At 30.6% G+C, this 23,418-nt stretch overlaps 1 protein-coding gene across 2 annotated transcripts; it reads right to left on the bottom strand.

Annotated features, from left to right (window-relative positions):
- Positions 1–11,647: 11,647 nt before the first annotated feature.
- LOC129297209 (AP2-like ethylene-responsive transcription factor At1g16060) lies at positions 11,648–15,214 on the bottom strand. Of its 2 annotated transcripts, XM_054935575.1 has the most exons (8): positions 14,770–15,214; positions 14,555–14,637; positions 14,346–14,354; positions 14,151–14,239; positions 13,994–14,067; positions 13,809–13,859; positions 13,191–13,267; positions 11,648–12,569 (listed from the first exon to the last, which is right to left on the bottom strand). In XM_054935575.1, exons 1-8 carry the CDS (start codon positions 14,925–14,927, stop codon positions 11,998–12,000), a joined length of 1,113 nt encoding a protein of 370 aa, XP_054791550.1. In that variant the 5' UTR covers positions 14,928–15,214; the 3' UTR covers positions 11,648–11,997. The 2 variants fall into 2 exon arrangements, with proteins under 2 accessions (XP_054791550.1, XP_054791551.1); XM_054935576.1 differs by lacking the exon at positions 14,346–14,354.
- Between the last annotated feature and the right edge of the window lie 8,204 nt (positions 15,215–23,418).

Below are 23,418 nucleotides of genomic sequence, written 5' to 3'. Positions count from 1 at the left end.
TGTGGCATATTAGAGGGTGGGAGGTCACCCTAATGGAGATAGTGAAGATTAAGTCCATATGGTATTGCTGGCACCTCGAGACGCCAGGTGCAACACTTACTCTCCTTAGTGCCTGAAAATGGGTGCGGTGTTGGAGACTTACTCTCCTTAGTACCCAAAAGGGTGCGGAGTGGGAGACTATGCTCCTTAACGTCCGTAGGATGCAGTGTTGGAGTAACGACACCCCAATTACTTGTAATAGGAGAAAAAGTAGCCTGAAAATGGTTTAAGACACCTTAGCCAGGTAGTCCTACCATGGATGGTGAGCTTGGGGACCATACATGTGGTTTGGTTCTGTGAAATAGCCTATTAGTTTGGTCGAGAGTATTGGAGGACCGGATGGTTAGGGATCATGTATGCAAATTTGTGGTGATCTTATATGATGTGATCATGTTACTTATTTTAATGCTTGTTTATAACTTGGCTTGTTAATCAATAGTATAGATTATCTTAGTTACTGAGATTTTTATCTCACCCCGTGGATTATCATTTCATAGGTTCTACAGCTAAGACTGAGCGAGGGAAGGAATCGGGCAAGGATTTGTAGATTTACTACATCGAATAACAATGCCTGATTTTAGTTTAAGTGGTGTACATAAACTTGTTATATGATATTATATGTTGCCAACTAGGAATGCATATCATTTTGATTAGTTGCACTTGTTTCATACTATGTTCTTGTGTATTTTAGCCCAATATTATATATGAGGTGAATATGTGATAATTTTTGTAGTGATGATACAAGTATAAGGAATGTTTTATTAATATGGTGACAATGTAATTGTAGTGTATTATGTGGCAATAGAGGCCAAATAGCATATATGATATTGATTGGTATTTTGGCCATATTGGGCAAAATGGCCATTGAGTGGCCAAATTTTGTGTTTGGTATGTTTTTGTGTGTTTGATTGGTCACTCAAGTATATTTTAGCCTATTGGACTTGATTCAAGCCTTATAATGGGTTAATGGTATAAGTTATGAGTTTTTGGTACTTGGATGGTTAAAAATTTCTTTGAAAAACTGACTTTTACATCCGAGTGTCTAAATTCTCATACAGTGTTGGATCGTAACAAAAGTACCATTAGTTAGCTTATTGAATAAGTTTCGTGTGGACGCTTGAATCACTCCAATTAAACATCGGATGTGAAAATGATGCGCATTTGAAGTTCATCCAGAAAAGCTGTCATGACAACATTGTTGTCATGGATAGGTGCACCGCGGCGCATTTCGTGCAAGCCACGGTGCACGGTACAGTGAGGAAACTTGTCTTTCTGTGCCACATGCCACGGCACACGGACCACGAGCCGCGGCACATGGACCAAAACACTCAAAAATGACATTTTTGGCCCTGTTTTAAAGTGGTTTGCTTCCCAAAACTTTTCCATGCTTCCAATACCTTTATAAATCATTAAGTTTGAGCTCAAAATATCAATTTAAAGGATTTTTATGGGATCCCAAATATTTTTCAATTATCTTTAAAGGATTATTAGTTTTAACCCTTATATATATAATGTGAGATTAGGAGCAAATCCTTGCTCTTAATTATGATTGGATGTTGTGATTGTGTGGTGAATTTTGGTAATGCCAAGGTGGACATTACAACTTCCAAACGAGGGGATTTGATGTCATTTTGCACTACAAACAAGAACACATTATGCAACAAATTACAAAAAACAAAACATAGTAAAAAAGACATTTTAAATTTAATTTCGCTGGAAGCTAACTATGAAGTCAACATCAAATATATGATGACAGACTAGACTTGAAACCTTGATATCACCCATTAATGCATGGCACAGTATAGTCATAAACTACAACCACTAAGGAGTTCATGTTATTTGTACATTACTACGTGTAAATTATAAAAAAATAAATTTAGACACTGTCTCACCCTATTACTAATCCACTGCATTCCTCCCAAACATCAAAATTTATCACGAGTGAGATATTAATCTTACATTTTAACCAAGATCTTGAAATAGGCAATAATAAATAATTTCTCTTAAACTATCAGAAATGAATGAAAAATTAGGTAACGAAGACTACTTAGTCGTCACCTTCCTCCCTTTTATACATGTGTGATACAATTGAAAATAATTATTGCTTTTCCATCAGATATCAAGCAACATATCAAACCTGATGTTCTCTACCCTCATTCTTAGGTTCTTATTACCTTTCACGAACTCTGCAAGCTCCATAAACTGCCTCACAAAACACCTCGTATGAAAAAAAACCTTGCATTTATTTCCTCCAACATGTCTGTTAGATTTTAATTGCCTAGCTTTCTCAACATTCTTGGCATTTTTAGCCTCTAGCAACTCTTCCCATACCTTTAGTTCATGTTTTATTCTATATTTCAGCCTCATTTTCTTAAATTTATCATCATTTTCCTTAAAAAAGTCTTTCTTGAAAAGAATTAATGCATTCACCATTTTTCCTATCCTAAATTATATCCATGTAGAGAAAGCTTAAACATAATTGTTGCATTGGAAAGAACATACATAACTTGCTGTGAAAGTGCTTTCAGATCTAGTCAATTACATATGCAAATACATTTTTGACAAAATATATAACAATACTTAACAGAGTAAGGACTGAGGTATAAAATTTCCATATCAAAAATAATAATCAAAATAATGGAAAGATTTATCTTGCAGTTGACTTCAAACTAATCACGAAAAAATAATAAAAGTAATATTGAAATACATAAAAGTCTTAATAAAAAAATCATCCAACTAATATTTATCTAAGCAAGGTCTCCAAAAATTACTTATCTTTTTAATGTCAAACAAACAAATTATGAAAAGAAAAATCATAAGCAAGTTTTTTACTTATGCCAGTATAAGCCAATTCACTTTTTAACTATTTTTAAACATTTTGGTCAATTCAATTGGTTGAATTAATCAAATACTCTCTTTTGTTTTATAAATAACATCACATTCAATAAGGATTACCAACTAGCTACTAATAAGTATGATTTTAATCTCACCATGCTTACTCAAAAAAATTTTGACTAATCACAATATCCCTCCTATCTTCCATTGCCTTTTTTGCAATGCCAATGAAAAAACTATGGATCACCTCTTCCTACTTTGCCATTGGTCTACGATAGATTGGTTCTTTGGGCTTCTACCTATTAAAACTGATTACATCTCCATCTTTTAACACTTAGCTTAAAAAGTGGCTATCTAAAACTTAGAATATATATACAAGGCAATTTTTAAATTTCGTGCAACATGACATGGTAGGAAAAAAGCATAGCACTCTATGAAATAGACCCATATAGAAAAAGATTATTGATAGTTGATCCCAGATAAATTAGCCAACAATTGAAACTGGTGACAACATTCAAAGGCATTTGTTAACACTTGCATGAAACAGAGCCACAGACATCATCAACCCTGGCTATATAAGGTTAGGTAGATTTTGAAAGGCATTTGTGTAGTTTTGTTATTTCCTTTGTAGTCCTAATGTACTGATCCTTTTTTGATAATTTATTGATCCCATTTTCATTAAAAAATAAAAGAAATCAAACTTTCAGCACCACAATCCTATAGTTACTAAAGTGAAAAAGATAAAAGAGGAAGAGTGGGACAAAGGGGACTAGAGTCAAGTAAGACTAGGCAGAGAGGGAGAACGGCGATGATGATAACAAAACCACAAACCCACAATGGCAGAACCATTACTACCAGTACTGAGAAGCAAGCTCGAAGTTGCTGAAGGTGAAGTGAGAATGATTGTCGGGCTGCAACGATGCTGTGATGGTGAGACGGCGACAGAGGCACACACACCTAAGACACACAAGGGCGGACGTACTAGAGACGACATAAGATGACAGTTTGGACAGAGCATAGATGAGACACTGGAATGGGGGAAATAATGTTTTTTCTTTTAATTTGAACGAAGGGCAAAATCATCATTTTCTCAAATTTTCTCATGCCAGAAAAATCCCCTAGGACCCCAGGGGATTATACCTTTTTAAGGGGTCTCTTTGTCAATTAACTAATTTAAATGAACTTTATTGTCATTTTTCCTTTTTTTCAAAGATTTAATTAGATAATAAATATGTATTCTCTTTAATTTGTTACTCGATAATCCTAGATGAACTCTTTTGGACTCATTCTATTAAAAATAAATGTTCTTTTTTAAATACATTTATTAAAAATTTTAATAAAACAATAGATCGTAATTTCTAACAATGCGCTTAAAATTAAATCACAACCATATTCCTTCAAGCAACTTATTTTGTTAGCATATTAGCGCGCTCTTCATTATGCATACACTTCAATATTTCCCCTACCCATCCTACAATCATTTTTTGAACAAGCATCGCCTTTATTAGTTCTTATATCACATTTATATTTCATGATATCTAATAGCGAGACTTATTAATAAAAAGTTGAGAGAGAGAAAAAAATAAAGGAAAAATGATAATAAAATTTCTCTAAAATATATAAATGACAAATTGGTCCCTTAAAATGTTATAATTTTTTTAAAGTTTCTAGAAACTTTTCTATCATTAATGAATTTAGATAAATTATCAAATTACCATTATTAAAAAATAAATGATTTATAAATTTTTTTTACATATTTACAACTTTCCTTCTTACATTCACAACAATGTAATAGCAAATAAAGAATTTAGCAAGTGAAGTTATAATTTACTATTGTATTGTTGCGAATGTAAGAAAAAAAGTTATAAATATGTAAATAAAACTTATGAATCATTCATTTTTTAATAAAAATAATTTAATAATTTATATAAATTTATTAATGATAGAAAAGTTTCTAAGGACTTTAAGAAAATTATGACATTTTAAAATATCAAATTATTATTTATATATTTATAACAAATTTTATTATCATTTTTTTAAAAATAAAAGAAGAATATGAGTTAATATGGCCCTTTAATAAAAATAAAAAAAATTAGGACATATGAAAAGTAGTGTAAGGCCATTGTCAAAGGAAAATGCCAGCCCATTAATAAAAAGCTGAGAGAAAACATTGTGGAGCCTACACCATTAGGGGTGTTCATGGGACAGGACGGGACCGGGACACCCCCGTCCCGTGTCCCGTCCCGAAAAAAATATCGGGACTGAATTTTGGTCCCGTGTCCCGTCCCGTCCCGAAAATCGTCCCGTCCCGTTAAGAGTCGGGACGGGACCGGGACAAGATTGGGACGTCCCGCCGTCCCGATAAATGAAATAATGTGAAAAAAAAATTTGAATAATAACATTTTTTAAAATTTTAAATCATATAATTTATTAAGTTTAAAATCAAAATAACGCAAGTACATAAATAACAATAATTTAAAATCAATTATTGAATTATATTAATCACGACTATATATTATAATAAAAAATACAAGTGATCTTTATGCTATAAGATTAGCAACAACAGGCAAATCAAACACAACATTAAATAATTGTTCTTCTACTTTAGTGAAGATGTACTAAGCCAATTACTCTTCTAAAAATAAGTAAGAAATATGTTATAAAGAAAATTTATTAAATAGATAGATATAAGAATAAATTATATTAATATAATTAATATATTATAAAGAAAGATATCGTCATGTTTACTCCATGCCATTAAAATTATCAATATAAAAAAACTTTAGTTTTAAATAAGAATTACAAGTATTAAAATTATAATTGATATAATTAATATAAGTATAGATTATGTTAATATAATTAATATATTTAAAATAAAAAATAATATATATAATATTCGGGACGGGACGGGACGTCCCGATGGTAATCCCGTGTCCCGTCCCGTCCCGCACTCCTTTCCTGTCCCGTCTCGTAAAGTCCCGTCCCGATTATTTTCGGGCCAGGACAAGACCCGTCTCGATATGATCGAGACGATATCGGGCCAATCGGGACGGGTTCGGAATGAACACCCCCATACACCATGCGGTACCATGCGGTGAACGGAACGAAATTGCAAATCCAATCTCATATGCTCTATTAATCAAGTATGTGAGGTGATACACAAATATATTGTCTGCTTTACTTTTCCTCTGTTTTTTTTTTTTTTTGGTAGGCCCGATCTGTTTTGCTTTTTGGGACTTTGGGTGAAGAATTTAGTTAGGTTATTTTATAATTTGATGAAATATTATCGTTGAATATGAATTGCTAAGATTGAGTAGCTTAGCCTAAAGCACACCCCACATGTATTGCATCCTGATTAACACGTGGGAAAGAGAATATTTCCTTTGATATTTATTACAAAACAAAGTTAACCAACTTCATATTTATTAAAAAATGATAATTATGTTTTTAAAATTCTTGTAATATATGTACCCTTTTTTAATTTGACCCTTACGGGAATTCAAATGATAATAAATAAGCAATGGATAAATTTAAAAATATTAATTACTTTAACTTTATCTTATATTAAAAATAAATATTTTTATATTTTCTCTTATATTAAGAATCGGAGAAAGTATGTGATTTAGATTTAATGAGTATTGCAAATTCCCTTTCAATGAATATTCTACCGTGTACTATAAACATTGTCAATTAATTGAAAGGCTGCAAAAAATGTACGTAAAAATACAGTGAATACTGAATACCAAATCACAGCGTAACTTTACATTTTGTTATATCATATACGTTGATCTAATTATTCAAATGGCTGTCTTTTAATTTAATAGAATGCATCTATTTGCTGGTTAAAAAAAAGACTGTAGAAAAATGATTAAAATGCATCCTCATAAATTACCATTTAACTCACTGTTTCATTAAATTTAAACTTTTAATGGTTGATGAAATCCTATGACCACATTGTGAATATTCACTACATGATGAGCAGATTTGAAACACTCAATCTAAGTTAGAGAATATATCACTTTTACTATGAATGGGCCATATATAAATAGTGGTGGAGCTAGGATCTCAAGTTAGAAGTGCAAGATAATTTAATAAAAAGTAATATTTTTAAAAAATAATAATTATGCCTAGAACTAAAATTATAATAACATAAATATTTTTATCATCATTTTTTATTTTAAAAAATTATATTGAATAGATTGATATGGTCTTTTATTATAAATATGCTCTTCATATCTTATCTAGATTATTAAAATATTATATATCTAATAAATTTTTGAATTTAAATATTTTTTATTTAATTCAAAAAGTGTAAAATGTCAAGAGTAGGAGTTGCAAAGTTGAAAATTTTATATATCTCACTTGTTATTTTTCTCACTGTATAAAAATTAATCATAATATTATAGATGAATAAGTGACTTCTTGTTGTTTTTGTTATATATATATATGTATGTATGTATGTATGTATGTATGTATGTATGTATGTATGTATATTATTAATGAACATGCATGAAACGTGCATGTAATGTCACTGTCAACTTGGTCTGACGTTACACCAAACCAAATTTTATAGGTTTAACTGCGAAAAGGCTCTGTGTCTCACGGATAATATTTAATAATTGAAAAGGCCGGCAAGAAAGAGAGGTATGAGGGCATTCATTTTTCTCAGCAGAAGCTACATTAAAAGACATTGATTTTTTTTTAAAAAAAAAATCGACATTATAGAAATGATTTATCCAATCTTGTAAACCAACTTTCCCAACTTTTTATTAGAGAAATCAATAAAGACTCTATGGGTTCAACTGCAATACAACTAGAATATACGAACGAAAATAAATTTATCATTTAATTTGATGAGTAACTATATAGATAATTATTGAAAACAGAGCTAATATTTGAATAAATAAAGTAACTAAACTTTTTTGTAAAGCATGAGATTTCAAGTTCAAAATCATGTAAATGTAAAAAATAATTTGAAATAAGTTATTTATAATTAGACTCTACAATACTCAAACCTAACGTAATAAGATAGGTCTTTGTGTGTATGTGTAATTTCTTTTTTTAAAAAAAAGTAAGTCTTTTGTATTTGAATGAACAGGCTAGATGATGAACCATGATACTGTATTCATATTTTTTTTATAAATATTTTCATATCCTATATTATTTGAAATTTTGAATCCCAATAAAGAAAACACATCAAGTATCCATTTTTTTTATTTTTTGATTAAAAAAAGTATCCATTTTTTATAATTTGAAAGTTCGATCAACTCACATGCCATCCCTTGATCCACTTTCTTTAAAAGCATGAAAGATGACGGCCTCCTCCGTAAATTTCTACATTCCATTCACACATTTAAATAAAAAATAAAAACGTTATTATGGGTTGTTGATGAAATTATTTTGATATAATATTGTATTAGTATACATATCTTTGTTAAGCAAGAATATTATATAAACGCCAAAAGATATAAAAGTCAATTATGTCTTCACGTGTGTAAATTTTTTTTTTTAAAAAAGGGAGAATTTCAGTTAAGATTCTCAAAATCAAGATAATTGCAAAGAAGGTTCAATGAAATGTGAAATTCCTTTGCAGGTCTAAGGGCGCTAATTGTAATTAAATATTTTACTAAAATGATGCAAATGCCCTTGCCTCTTTTTTTTTTTTTTTATGTATAAAAAAAAACCTGTGTCTCTATCATGGGCTGTCGGAGCTACGTTGACGGCAAGGAGGCCACAAATGCCCTTGACATGTAAATATATATATATATATATATGACAATTTTTTTTTAATATATGAACAAGTTATGTTCAAATATTTATAATTGATTGTTAACAATCATATGTTTATGATAAACCAAAATCTATGAAAATGTTTAAAAAATAAATCTAAAACATATATATTTTTATTTAGTATACTATTGATAACTTTTTAATATTAAAAATGTAAGTTTTAAAAAAAAATTGACCAAGTTGGTTTTAGAAATTAACAACTTTTTTACATATTAACAAGTCATATTTCATATTTATAAGTGATTGTTCATATATGAACAATAATGCATCCATGATTAGCCAAAGTTTATGAAAGTTTTTGAAAAATAAATTTATAACATATATACTTTTTTTAGTTGACATATTATTGATAATTTATTAATATTGAATGAATAAATTGTTAAAAATTGAATAAGTAGGGTTTTAAAAATTGACAATTTTTTTATGTATAAACAAATGATTATTCAGATACAAACAAAAATGCATTCATAATTAATAGCAACTTACATGAATGCTTGAAAACAAAAATTATAAATATATATTATATTTAGTAATTTATTATTATATAGTTTTAATAATTCAATGGCACATTACTTTTTGCACACCCCAAGGATTAAAGGTTTAAATCCTCCCTTAACTTTTGGCTCCTTTAATCAAAGGCGACCGGTAGCAAGGGCCTCCCTATCGGTGACGGAGCTTCAACAACTAGTGCGATGGCTTCGGTGGCCAATTATAATAACGCTTTAAAAAAAAAAAACAGAGAGAGAGGCAAACACATTTGTGTCATTTCTGCAAAATATATATTACTATTAGGGCTTGGGTTTGCAGAGGAATTTCATATTCTTTGGGCTTTCTTTGTAGTTATCTTGATTTTGAGGGCCCTAACTGAAATTCTCCCAAAAAATGATCTATTTTCATATCAGTTAATTTCTGAAATTACACGTTTAAATCGAAATTTCTTTCTCGACATAAGAGGGAAGTCGAGGTATTGTCAGTGAATCATTTAGATATAAGTCAGTAATTCAAATAATATATTTCAGCCCAATAAATGTTGGTGAGGAGATGGCCAACTAAAGCCCAAAGTCTTATGTTCTATGAGGATTGCCATGGGCCAACTTCTTGTTAGCCCAATGAATGTCTTCTCCCAATTATGGACATCCATCCTACGATCATGATCATTAAGAAGTTATCCTTTAATTTCATGAAAAGAATACTGTATATATTTTAACAATGCAATTCCAAATTAATACCGATCAATGTGAAACATTAAAAGTAGGAAAAATAAATCTAGTGATCTCTGTACTTTTAACATGCTTTTATATTAGTCCCTATACATTTTCCATTGCACCTAGTTTCTTAAGTATATATGTCTATAACATTAATCCCCATATTTTTAAATATGACCATAAGGACTTAACAATGACTAATATACATACAAGTCTTGTTACTTCTCGTGCTAACTTTAATTTGTTCAAATTATGATAAGTTGTATAAAAATGAGTAAAATGCAAAAAGGAACAAGTAAGACATTAAATCGTAATCTCAATGTATGGTTGGCAAAGCTTTAGAAGGAAGAAGACTTGATGACTATGACAGGAAGTCAAAAAAGGTTAATAGTCATTTTACTTATACAATATCCAATTCATCATAATTATATACATGTAAGTAGATTTAACTTTGTCAATGACAATACGGGCTACTATTATAGACATACAAAACACAAGGGATTAGGAGCAATAAAAAAATATAAATTAATATCAAAACATGTTAAAAATAGAGGGATTAAGAGTTGTATTTTTATATGAAAGTATTTGGAGCTATATGATACCAAAATCATAAACAATAAAATTTTCTTTTATGGCAATCATAGCTTATTGGAGGGATCTGAAGGCAGAAATGAATATTTAGTAGTGAGGGAGGATACTGTTTAGTCACCAAATAGAAAAGGACATCTCTTATATATTAAAATTAATTAAAAAGAAAAAAATAGGGTTTAAATTAAAAAACTAAGATATCTAATTATCCTCCTATCGCAATTGTGGCATTGAAATGTGAGGAATATAGTATATATATATATATATATATATATATAAACCATACATTGTTGGTGGCGAACATTTTATGTTATTTATTTCAAGCACCATCAAGAGGCAACTTTGTTGCAGCTGTGCAGCGCTGGATTCGTTGAGATCAAAGAAAAAGCCCCCGTTGATGGGGTCAACACGAGAAAATAACATGTAAGTGAGAGAGAGAGAGAGAGAGAGAAGGCATTGAGAAAATGGATGGTATTTTTAACCCAATGTATTTTTGATAGCAAATTTTTTGTTGGATTGACTCTGATTTAGATCTTGACTTTTGTGCATGACATGTGTAATGAATTTTGCGTTTTTATACAATTCATAAATAATCTGGATGTAATATTCATGTAAACTATAAACACTTGGTGTCTCTTATCACATCATCATCAAGAAAATATGAACAGGGCAGAAGAATTAAGGTAAACACATTGATTGATGGGATCCAGGAGCATTATGGTAAACATTTACAATATGTTCATATCAAACGTACGTAGGATATATAAATTTAAAGTAATTTTACTTTTTATATAACAATTTGATTTAGTCAAATTTGAGTATTGTTTAGCCTAATTAGAATTACACGTCTCCCAAAAGTTTAAATTAATTTATTGTAAGAGAGAATTTTTAGGTATAATTTAATACAAAATGATATCTTTTTGTCAAAAATGAAAACATTTAACTAAATTGAAATTTTTCTTCCCATGTAATAAATTTTATAAATTAAGAGAATAGCTAGGACTTGAAATATATGCTCTCTCTGCTGATAATATGTCTTTCTTGAGATATGCCAATAACAGAGGATTGTGAAAATATATTATATAACACGCACATTATTATAATTGAGTCATTATATTGATAAAAGATCAAAAGTTATTTGGTGATTACCAGATAAATATAGAAAAGAGTACAATATTATTGGAATGAAATTTGAGAGACCTAAAAATTATTTGCTATTTTCTTTTTTTCTTTTTTGTTTTATTTTTCTTGGAGTCTCATTTGGACATTCTATATTTTCTTTTCATAACTAAAAAAAAAAATAAACCAAGTAATTAACTTGCCTTGCCCCTCACGTTGTTGTGGTCATCTTCCTCACAAATAACATAGGCATCAGTTTCCAGGTCGTCTTCTTCAATAGCACCAATAATGTTGTTGTCATCAGCAAATCAATCATCCATATTCACAGCTAGAAAAATAATTTCCACGTAAACCAATCCAAATAATAATAATGATGGTGATAGTAAACAACCAGATCAGAGTTCTCTTTTCTTTGTTTCTTTCAGGTTTCAAAGTCACCATACAACAGAGGAGGCACGTAGGAGTTGAGCTCGCTGAACATGATATGATCATCCCCTTCCCCATTACTGTTGAAGTCCTCGCACTCAAAGTACGTCTGAATATCATCCGGAAACCTGCATTGCAGCGGCACCTTCGCAGCTGGAGGAACCGACAAATCCTCGGAGGATGTCATCTCCATCATTTCCTTGAACTTGGACGACTGAAGCAGAAGCCTTAGGGCTGACGTGGCAGTGGTTGTCGGAGACAGTCGGCGATGAGTCAGCTTGGCTTCTTGTTCGCCGTTATAAATAGCTGGCGGTTCCTGAAGCTGGCGGTTGTGATGGAAGAAGCTGAACCAATGCTCTTGAGTAGGGTTTGATGTCGTTAAGGTGGTAATGACATTACCGTTAGGGTCAGAGTTAGACTGATCACTAGGATTAATAATATTGGTGCCGATGGAATTAGGCTTAAGCCACTTTATATAACGGCTGAGATCGAAGTTGGTGACGGCGTTAAGTCCACGGTATTCTATAGCCGCCATATCATAAGCCGTGGCAGCTTCTTCTTGAGTCGCTAATTAATTAAACGAAGGGGGAAAAAAACTTGATTCAATGAGAATCAAACTAAAGATTCTGATTATAAAAAAAAACGAATGATAAGGTTAATTAAGTTAACAAATCCATTAGATTTGGTGGTCCATTATATTCTAACGTATGTCTTGACTGAGACTGATGATCATATTAATTAAACAATAATTCAAACCTATGCATGCCATACATTGGGAGACACATACAAATATTGTCTTATGAAGGTGGGTTAAATATTTATTGATAACTTTTGTTGACTCATTTCATGATGATCATAAGTTTTGTGCTAGACCTTATTTCCAAAGCAGGAAATGCCCAGCTTTTCATTAGGAAAAAAAAAATCAATCCATATATTTAATAAATCTAAATGGAGTTACATGTATTTTTCACAAATTGTAAAGTATGAGACTTTAATTTTATATATGCAATACAGAACCCTATCATCTAGTCACTTTATAAATTACTTGAATGTGGTATAGAAGCCTTTTATTTTTTGGGGCGTGGACTGAAGAGAAAAGTTACTATATATGTATATATGTAGGAAAGTAAAAATATTTCATGTTGTATTTCATTGCCAGAGAAAATTAATTAAATTATGAGGCCTCACCATAAGTCCCAAGATAGAGATATTTATTGCCAAAAACTCTGCCAATCCGAGCTTCCCATCTTCCATTATGATGATGTCTGAGTATGACACATAAGAAATTCATCAAAAAGAGTTATTTAATATAAAGTTATTAGATTACTAACTTAGGTAGTGTTTGTATTGATCAACTTGGATTTAAATTTTAGATTTAAAATCTTACATTTAGAATTCATGAATTTTAAATTTTTTACTTGGATAGTTTAAAAAAAAAATTTAAAGTGATGAATTTACCTATATATTTTTTAACTAGTAAGAGATAAGAAAATATATGAGAGTCATGTCATAAAGATATCAACAATAAAAAAATGCAAAGAGAATGTGAGATTTGAAGTGGCTAAAATTTTACATGATTAGAGTATATAAATAAATTTAAAATTATAAAAGAAATATAATAGGAGATAATGAAATCCAAATCCATGTCATAAAAATTCATGGGCCAAATTCCCATTAATCCAGTCTAAGTGAAAAGAGAAAGAGACAGAGATCTAATGTAGTATTCCACATATTAGAATAGATGGGACCTATGAAAATCTCTTTTTCTCTATCACAAAAGAACCATGCATGAAGGCTATTAATTACCTGGCAACGCCTCTGTATTTAGAAACTCCCCGGGAAAAACCACTGCTTTTCCTGCAAGTTTTATACATGAGAGTCTCAACACACTGAATTTACAATCTTCGTAGCAACACTGGCACTGCTATTCTGGAAAACTTTGAATTAAAGATCCACCAAAATGAACTCTCTGCATTATTCATTAAAATTACCTCCTCAATGATCCAATATACTCTTCCCTCGATTGACCCTCCATTCCCTTCAGTTCGTTCAGGTATGTCGACCACTACAATAAATAAGAATGCAAATTACAAAAATTAACTTTAGGTCTTTTACTCCTTAATTCAGTTTTATTAATAATAATATTACCGGAAAGTTAAGAATTGTATCTTGACCCCAGTACTTCAATGCTGCTAGGTCATAGGCATGTGCTGCTGCTTCTTCATCGTCATAAGCACCTGTATGTATCATCATCATGATTATCATTTTGCGTTAATATAAATGAAATGCTGACTCTGCTATAGCGTGTAGTTGGCATTCTTCATGATACTAATCAATACGTACCCAGATATACTGAGAGTTGAATCAATGCATGAGAACCACCAGGGACCACGCCACAAGATTGGGGGAAAAAAGAGAGCATTATTATCAGCGAAGTTCAGAGATTACAGTTAATAATTACACAAACATCATCATCGTCATCATCATCAGAAAAGTAGAAAAACTTGTATCAATGTCGAGCATATTAATTAAATAATGGCAGAGACACAAACCTTGTCTCCCTTTTTTGTTCTGTGACGCGTTCCAACAATTCTTGTCCCACAAGTGAGCTTCATACCGGCCAGTCCACCGGTGCCTGAAACAACCCACCGACACCCTTTTTCAGCTAAAATTTAGAAACACATGTACGCTAGAACATACGGGAATATCCATTTCTGGTGTGTGTGTCTGTGTGTAGAATTTAACAGGCAATATTCATAAATCTTACCTAGTGACTCCTCGGTATATAGAGCTACGTTGAGGAGGAGAGTCTCTGGGGACACTTCTCCTTGTGCGTTTAACCTTGGTGGGCACCGTAGTGTTAGTGACGCTGAGGTTGTTGTTGCTGATGACAGCATTATTCTTCGGTTGTGATAGTTTCGCCATGAAAATTCAAGGAAGATGATATCGATGAAATAACAGAGAGAAGAATATATTATATGACTGAGTCTTCCAAGGAAGAGCCAATTTTAAAGAGAAACGGTGAAGAGTGAGGTTGAAACGGATTGGGTGTGCTGGCAAACTCGGCCTGGCCGGCTGGCCGTCGCGCCGAACTGGATCGAATGAATGGCCATGCTCATAATCTCTCTCTAGATCTCTCTCTCTCTCTCTCTCTTCTTTTGTCTTCACTCGGGATTCCTGCGATATTGTGGGTTTCAATCAGCTTTGGGATCTGGTTGATTTATCAGAATGGTTAATTGATTTTATAGGATAAAATGAAAAAGCCTTTCCTTTTCTTCAAGCTCGCCAACAGTTGTTCTATCTCATTTTTGTCACTTGCTATAATTTTTTAATTAAAAGAGCGAGACAAAGAAGATGGTGACGCGAGGGAAATAAAGTCAAGAGTTTTTACCCAAGTTCCTCTGCTTGATCTGTGCTGTTTATTGGTACTTCTTATTTCATGAATTGGGAATCTGTCCATTCTATAAAGTTATTAAAAAAAAATTAAAATTCATTTTTACCTTCAACTATTTGTCAAGGAGTATTTGGTATTTTAAATTTACATTGTATTTTTATTCTTCAACATTTAAAATTAATACACTAAGCAGCCTATGTTAATTGATATTAATTTTTTTATAGAGTACTTATTTATAATTTTATAATTTTTTTTGTAATTTTTAAATTTTTTTTGTAATTTTTTAATAAATTAATAGTCAAAGTTAATTTTTATTTAACTAAAAGGGGACCAATGCTCTTAAATTAATAGTTGATAGATAAAACTATCTTTTAATGTAGGTTAAATCATCTTTTAGAAACTAAACTTTTACAGCCCTTCAACTATTAGACTCTTTGGTTGTGAAATCATCTTTTCAACAGTTAAAAACAATGCAGTGTTGTCCCTGGATAGTTAATAACTTTTACTATTAATTGACTTAAAAAATTATAGAAAAGGAAAAAAAATCCAAAAGTCACAAATAAATGCTCTTTAAAAATTAATATTAATTAAGTCCCTAAATTATAAATAAATACAAAGAGACAAATGTTATTCCTTAATTGGTATCGGATAATTATTGTATCATCATTTTTGGCAACAACACTGGTAATTAATAAAAAAATATAATTTTGAATAATACCTTATTAAAATATTAATATTTTAATATTTAATAATATTTACTAGTGTTATTGCCACTAATTCTAATTTGATAATCACCTGGTAATTGGTCAAAATGATATTTTATTCTTTTATATGGGTAAGAAATAATATTAGTCTCTTAGAATTTATTTATAATTTAATTGGTATTAATTTTTTTAATAGGATCCTTTAATGTAATTTTTTAGTTTTTTTTTATAATTTTTAAATCAACTAACAATTAAATTTAACTTATTTAATGATAAAAGCAAAATTACTTAGTTTTCAAATGCTAAAAGCGGAGGACATTGCACCATAAAAAAATAAGTTTAAGATATTAGAGGTGAAGTAAGATTGTCTAATAACCCAACTACCTTATAAAATCATATCTCTCTTAGAATAAAGAAATATAATAATTCAAATAATGATTATCATCTTGAATACTAATTTGATTTGGTGAATTTGTTAAGCTAATTTTGCATACCATAAAGTAAGTTTGAGGCTTTGGAGCAGTTTGGGACATTCATGCTGGTGCAACTAACCCATGTGGATAAATTTTAAGAATGAATAAAATAATAAAAGAGATGGAATCATTGTTAGGTTTAGGAGGGTGTGCGCTACTTTCATTTTCAGTTTGAATAAATGTGGGAACTTGATCACCTGCCTTGTGTGAAGATGTGGGCCTCTGGCAAAGACATTTATTTTGAACTTAGCATTGAAAAGCCGTCATAGTGGACCTCACCCGTTATATTAGAAATGGACTCCCATTGCTAGTTAATGGCAATTCCCATCCACTAAAATTTACATATATTTGAATATAGATATTTAAGTATGTCGGAATATTTTTTAATTAGACATTTTATTAAAGAATTTCTACATGCTTGGTAAAATATCGTAACTACAGTACTGCCAAAAAAAAACGTTTATTTCAAGTTGAAAATGACTTTTTACATAGAACGAATGTAAAAATTAGTTTTTATAAATATTACTGATTTTTAAAATGGTATGTTATAAAAGTCCACTTTGTATAATCGGTGGAATATTGCTGATTTATAAGGTATTTAATTTTAGTGACTATTAGATGCATGGTGAATCAAAGCCATGCACTGATCAGGTTGAAATGGTATGTTATATAAATAGTGTAACTTTTTATAAAATTTTATATGATAGTTTGAATTACGAAAGAATTTAGATAAAATTATTGAGGTGAAATTTTATAAAAATAATATATTTTGACCTCTTATTAGAAGAGAGAGGATGTTTAGTTTAGAGGTTTTGCATTTTATAAAATTTTGTTTTTGATAAATGAAAAAATACAAGGAAATAAAATATTATGTTTTAGTGATAAATTGCCATGAATGTGTGTATATATATAAACAATTTTATTTTTTGGCCGGAACATATATGACAAACAATATTGAAACCTAATGGAAATTAATATGTATAATAAAGATATATATATCTTGGATTTAAACAAGGTGTAATCTTTTTTTCTTAAAACTTCAAATTTATGAAGTGAAAGCCGTTTAGAAGAATCTCTATTAGTATTCGTTTTAAAATTTTGAATTTTTCTGTTAAAAAAATAAAATGTGATAAAAAGAAACAATTGAATTGAAAAGGATCGAGAATAGAAGGAAAGATATACACTCGCAGTACTACATGTTCAAAGAGGTATATTATAATATGAACACATCCGATTTGAACCGTCTCATCAAACTTATAATTCCCTAGAGACAGGTGTAGAGAATCTATTTGGTGTATAGTAAATTAAGAAAATGACATGTGGGAGGAATACTGGAATATATATACACACACACACACACACACACACATATATAACTGCCTTGCATAATGGATGAAGCAAAAAGACTCTCTGAAAATTTCAGTCCTCTCTGCCCATACTATGTGGCCGGTGAGACCCATCTGCCTTTATTCAGAAACATTTACTAAATTTTTTGGGGCCACTGATTTAGACAATATTCTTTTTAATAATTTAAATGTAATTTTTTTTTGAAAAAATTTACATATATTATTTTGTGCAGTCGTAAGAGCAGAAGAAGTGGTCTAAGGTTATGTTTTCTCTAAGGCATATAAAGGTGAATACAAATTTCAAAAAAACAAACACAGAAGAGACGAAGAATACACACACAGAGACACAAAATAAAAGATATATGGAATTAATAAATTAAAGGGAGAAAATGGAAAATAGAGAGTAGGAATGCATGTGGGAATCATACTTTTAAGAGTATAATATATATGTTTGGTTTAAGATAGAAGAAAGAAATTTTAATCAAGTGATGAAGGGAAAGGAAGAGATCTTGATATTATCTTATTATTTGATTTGGTTAACGGAAGATGATGTGTCCTCTTATTAATTAGTTCGGAATGAGTGAGGACGAATAATTATAATAACATAACTATTGTACCCCATAAATTTTTTAAAAAAAACTCTATTTGAATAATTATTCTAAAAAATATATCTAAAGTAAAGAATGAAAGAATAATTTATTTTATTAATATAATTATTATTAATGAAAATATAATGTTTTTGGCCTCTTATCTAATTTTGTTAGAACAAAAGGTAACAAAAGCATAAAAATTGTTTTGCTCTTTAGTTTTTAGAAATAAATTTTAAATTTTTCAGAACAAGAAATCAAAACTGCCCTTCATTTGATTTTGTTTTCTCTCTCTCATGAAAGGGGGAAAAAAAAGAAACAAAAGAAAAGTGGACAAATGGTTCCAAGTTCCAACACAGAAGGCCTGGCAAAAGATTTTTTTTTTTTGGTTAAAAAAAAATCTTCTTCAGCCTTAAAAGGGCTTGTGCATAAAATATTTTAGTTAATTTGTGTGAATCATATCAAAACAGAGACCATATAGAATATGATCCATCTGTACGCACACACACACACCAACAAAAGACATAGAAGGAAATTGTTTGTGTTTGTGCAGCTGGCTCTTCAGCCAAAATGCCAAATAACGAAGGCTCATGTTATGTCGTGACGTGGCAATCATCCAATTCTATAGGCATAAATAAAAGAATGACGACATGCATGCATGTTGATATTGTTTATAGTATGGGACGGTGGTCACTTTGGTCTATTCATTCTTCATTATATCATTGCCTCTGATACTGATTACTGTTTAATTCATCATTTCAAATTCACTTCTTTGAAAATCCACGTGCTGCTAATCAGTATTCATTGTGTCTCTGTCACCAACATTTGCACTCGTCACAATCAAATTAAAATCACCTCTTGATGTTGGTCTGCACCAAACTCCATTAGCCATTTTCATTGTATAGTGGGACGGTGTGCTCTACTTGGTCTCCTGGCCTGCTTGTTTGTTTGTTTGTTTTTTTACATAAATTGGTTTTCTTGGATGATGATTCTTGTGTGTGTAATAGCGTGTTAACCAACTTTTGATAGTTTGACCCACTAAATACGCGTGTTTGGTATTATTTTAACCGCATTCACAGAGAAGCAGCATCAGTTCTACTTCTTGGCGATTAAACGGCAATTCTAGAACACTCCCCCAAACACGCTCTAAATCTTCCAGGTCAAACTTCGGTCTAACCTGTTGACCAAATAATCATCTTACTGTGCGTTATGGTTTTCATGTCAAAAGTTTATCCACATTTTTTAAAATTTAGTTTAGTAATACGAAAGTTGTTTAGATAATATGAGAATACATCGAAGTCATCTCCAACTCACATTTCAAAACTTAAAAGTTACTTAAATTTGCATTTGCAAAATGGATTTTAAATGAACTTTTAGGTCAGCACAATAAATACTCAAATAATATTTGTATTCAAAAAAACAAAAATCAATATATTCTCCCCTGATCCTATATATTTATAAGTAGAGCTGTCAATTAGGGCCAGCCCGGCCCTAAAGGGCCGGCCCTTGAAGGGTCAGGGCCTAAACGGGCTGGCCCTAATAAGCCCGATTACATGTCAAGATTCCATTTTTTAAGGCCCGGCCCTAGCCCTCAGGGCTAAAGGGCCGGCCCTCAGGGCCTCGGCCCTATTTTTTTAAAATTATTTTTTCAATTAAAAATTATAAAATATATATTTATAATTATAAAAAAAGTTATTATTCATAAAATTAAGTTTAAGAAAATAAATTTAAATTAATTTACACCACAACAATAAAGAAAACTAAAATATTTAGGTCTAATATCAAATAGCAACATCAAAGTGAATACCAATAAAAATTAAACTTAACTAATATTATCATAATAAATAAATAAGGGATGGATGAATGTATTTAATATGTTCATTTCTTTGAATTATGTATTTAATCTTTTATTTTTTTATATTATAATTTAAAAAAAATTATAAACGGGCCTAAAAGGGCCGGCCCTGGCCCTAAAGGGCCGGCCCTTTTATTTTCGGGCCTAAAAAGGCTGGCCCTTTTAAGCCCGATTTACATTTTTAAAGATAAAATGGAAGTCCGGCCCTCAATTTTTTCGGGCCTAAAAGGACCGGCCCTACGGGCTCAGCCCTAATTGACGGCTCTATTTATAAGTCATCTCTGACTACTTTACAGAAATTAAGGAAACCTAGTTAAATTATTGACGTTTTTCTATTAAAAAAAATTCTCAACTTATTCTTATTGAATATATCATCTCTAAAAATAATTTCTCATTTCTATAGCTTTTTACTTTCCACTCGTTGAAAATCATAAAAGGATCAATTAATATATTTATCTTTTAATACAAAGTGACTTATAAAAAAATATACTTCTCTTGTTCTATTTATAAGTTACTTTTAATATGTTTTATCATTATAAAAAAAATTTTAAAACCCATTAACTCTGTGTTAAAATTTAATAAATTATCAATTTTACTCTTATTAAATATACATATTTTAATAATATATTTTTTCTCTACAACATTTAATGAAAGGTAAAAAAAATTTATGATAAAAGTTTAATAACGTGACTTATAAATATGATTAAAAATTTTTTTTCTCTCTATCTTATAAATAATAGAGGGAGTAGTGAATTTTTTTTTTTAAAAGACAACTTATGTATATATGATTAGAGGGAGTATAAAATTCCTGGGTGTATGTGCTATTTGGAGGCCAATTATGGATATGAACTATGAAGCTCAAAATTTAGTGGCATCACACTCAAGTATTTTGGGTCATTACTTCATTATTATACCAAAACTGTGAAACTCATGATGCCCGCAGACCACGAGACCACCGTCCGTCACATTTATTTTGTGGGAGAAAAAAAGACCACCGTCCAATGAGCTATTATAAAATTAAATCACCTTTAATTTATAGAGTTGGGTGGACAACAGCATCGTGAGAAATGCCAAATGATTGAGGTACTATACCCTCAGTCTAGAACCAAAAATCACATTGAAAACTACAAAATCACTGAATTCCTATGTCTACGTACCAAAATCGAGGTGAAGTGACACATAAGGCTTGTTCCATTCTCTCTGTTTTTTTTTTTTTTTATGTTTTCCCAAAAAAAAAAGACAAATTATTGGGATATTTGTGTAAATCGATTTTCTGGGATGATAATTTTTGGATACGGATGATCAACCAACTTAATAGTACAATATGATATGTACAATATAATCCTACTCAACATATACTAAATCAATGTCAAACTCACCTGTGTTTTAAAGTTGAATCTTGGCTATGTGTTGCTTTTCTGTCATCTATTTCTTTTTTTTTTTTAAGAAAAAGACAAGAAAAAATAGTGGAGTGAGAATTTTGCATTTAACTAAATTCTAAAACAGTGTTCAATTTTAGTTTTTTAAAACAATAAAATAAAAAATATTTTTTTAATTTAAAACTATTTTTAAATTAATGTTACCAAACATGTTTTAATTTTGTTCTCCTCATAGAAAGTAATTTCTTAAAAAATTTTACAAAGCATCGAATAAGAGTTGGGTTCAAAGGAAATGGCTAATTCATTATATTCAATATCTAACTGTGTTTTGAATAGATTTAACTGTAATAGAAAGATACTTATGTGTAATTAAAAATATTTTACAAAACAATTTTCAAAAATAAAAATTGGAAACAGAAGCAAACGAGCACAAAATTTCTCAATTCAAAGCTGGGCCAGGTGCCTTTGGTCCCAAAAACAAAAAAAACACAGGTACAAAGACTCAACTTTGGGCCTGACTTTCAAAATGGGCCGAACAAAAACCTAAACAAGTATCCCCAACACCATGATTGATTTTTGTAGAAAAATTATATCATGTTTGTAATGTCACTGTAGCAAATGGATGGTGAAATAATGTAGTAAATTAAATTCCCCTGTACATTCACCCAAAAAGAAATCTCACGTACAACTGTTACAAGGCTATGCGAGTGTGTTTGGTTTGCATATTACAACTTTATATTGTGTTTAGTCTCGTTAAATAGTGTAGAGTTTTAGTGGTTAGCATATTGGCGTAGCTAAAATGATTTACTGTATTGGGCCTTAGGAGTATTGGGTCGAGAGATAGTTGAGTCTAGGCCTGCTAAACTGAGTGAAGATCTTGGGTTTTTGTATCAATTTACTGCATGATTTTCTTCTTATCCGAAAAGATCAGACATCTTAGTAATGAAGAAAACATTGATTTTTCTACATAAGCACTCTGAAATATCCAAAAGTTTTAACAGTAGTTAGCAGAGATATGTTCATCGTGAAGAAGGCCTCTACACGTAGTTGACCCTCTTTGATCCATTGAACCATCAACATCCAATTTGATCCAAATAACTTCATCTTTTGAACTTTGGTGCGATAACGAAGAATGGGTTTGAAGACAAGACAAAAGGATAAATGCTTTGCCTTATGCCAGTTCCTTCACTTCTAACAATAATGGCAGTCCCAAGTCACATGTAGGCACTCTAAGATGATTGCCCAAACCAATGAGGTAACATTATTATTTGACTTTTCAACGATTTTGTAGTCATTGCTTCAAATAGAAATATGCTAAATTATGAATTTTATATTCAACTTTTTGAGTGGTGCTGGTGATCATTAAGTAGTTGAGGAGTCTCTGGGAACACTTTTGGACGATGACGAGGTCAACAAACTACATAATTATGAATAAATGATACATGAAATCGAAACTTTCTAGCTCAGTGGGTGCCCAATAAGAGAGATGTTGATGGACACGGTCGAAGAAACGGGACAGGCGGCTCATGAGAAGGAACGAGAGTCACATGAAAGGCTACCTATAACAAGAAAGACCAGATGCACTCCATCCGTTGTTATATATAAAACATTTTTAATTGAACCATACAAATTAATATAAGTGAGTTATCTAATTAAAAATATAATAAAATTTTAATTT

This window comes from Prosopis cineraria, unplaced genomic scaffold (genome assembly GCF_029017545.1).
Source record: "Prosopis cineraria cultivar Desert tree isolate PC_DT_omini unplaced genomic scaffold, ASM2901754v1 PC467, whole genome shotgun sequence".
Classification (NCBI taxonomy): Eukaryota; Viridiplantae; Streptophyta; class Magnoliopsida; order Fabales; family Fabaceae; genus Prosopis; species Prosopis cineraria.
Note: the sequence above shows the minus strand (reverse complement) of the source record. Positions and strands in the feature narration are given on the sequence as shown.

Bases quoted from the DNA above. Each gene is read 5' to 3' on its own strand.
- LOC129297209 (XM_054935575.1), bottom strand. From the start codon at position 14,927: ATGGCGAAACTATCACAACCGAAGAATAATGCTGTCATCAGCAACAAC. The intron at 13,860-13,993 runs GTAATTTTAATG...TAAAACTTGCAG, and splicing joins TATATTGGATCATTGAGGAG to GAAAAGCAGTGGTTTTTCCC. The intron at 13,268-13,808 runs GTAATTAATAGC...TGTCATACTCAG, and splicing joins AAATACAGAGGCGTTGCCAG to ACATCATCATAATGGAAGAT.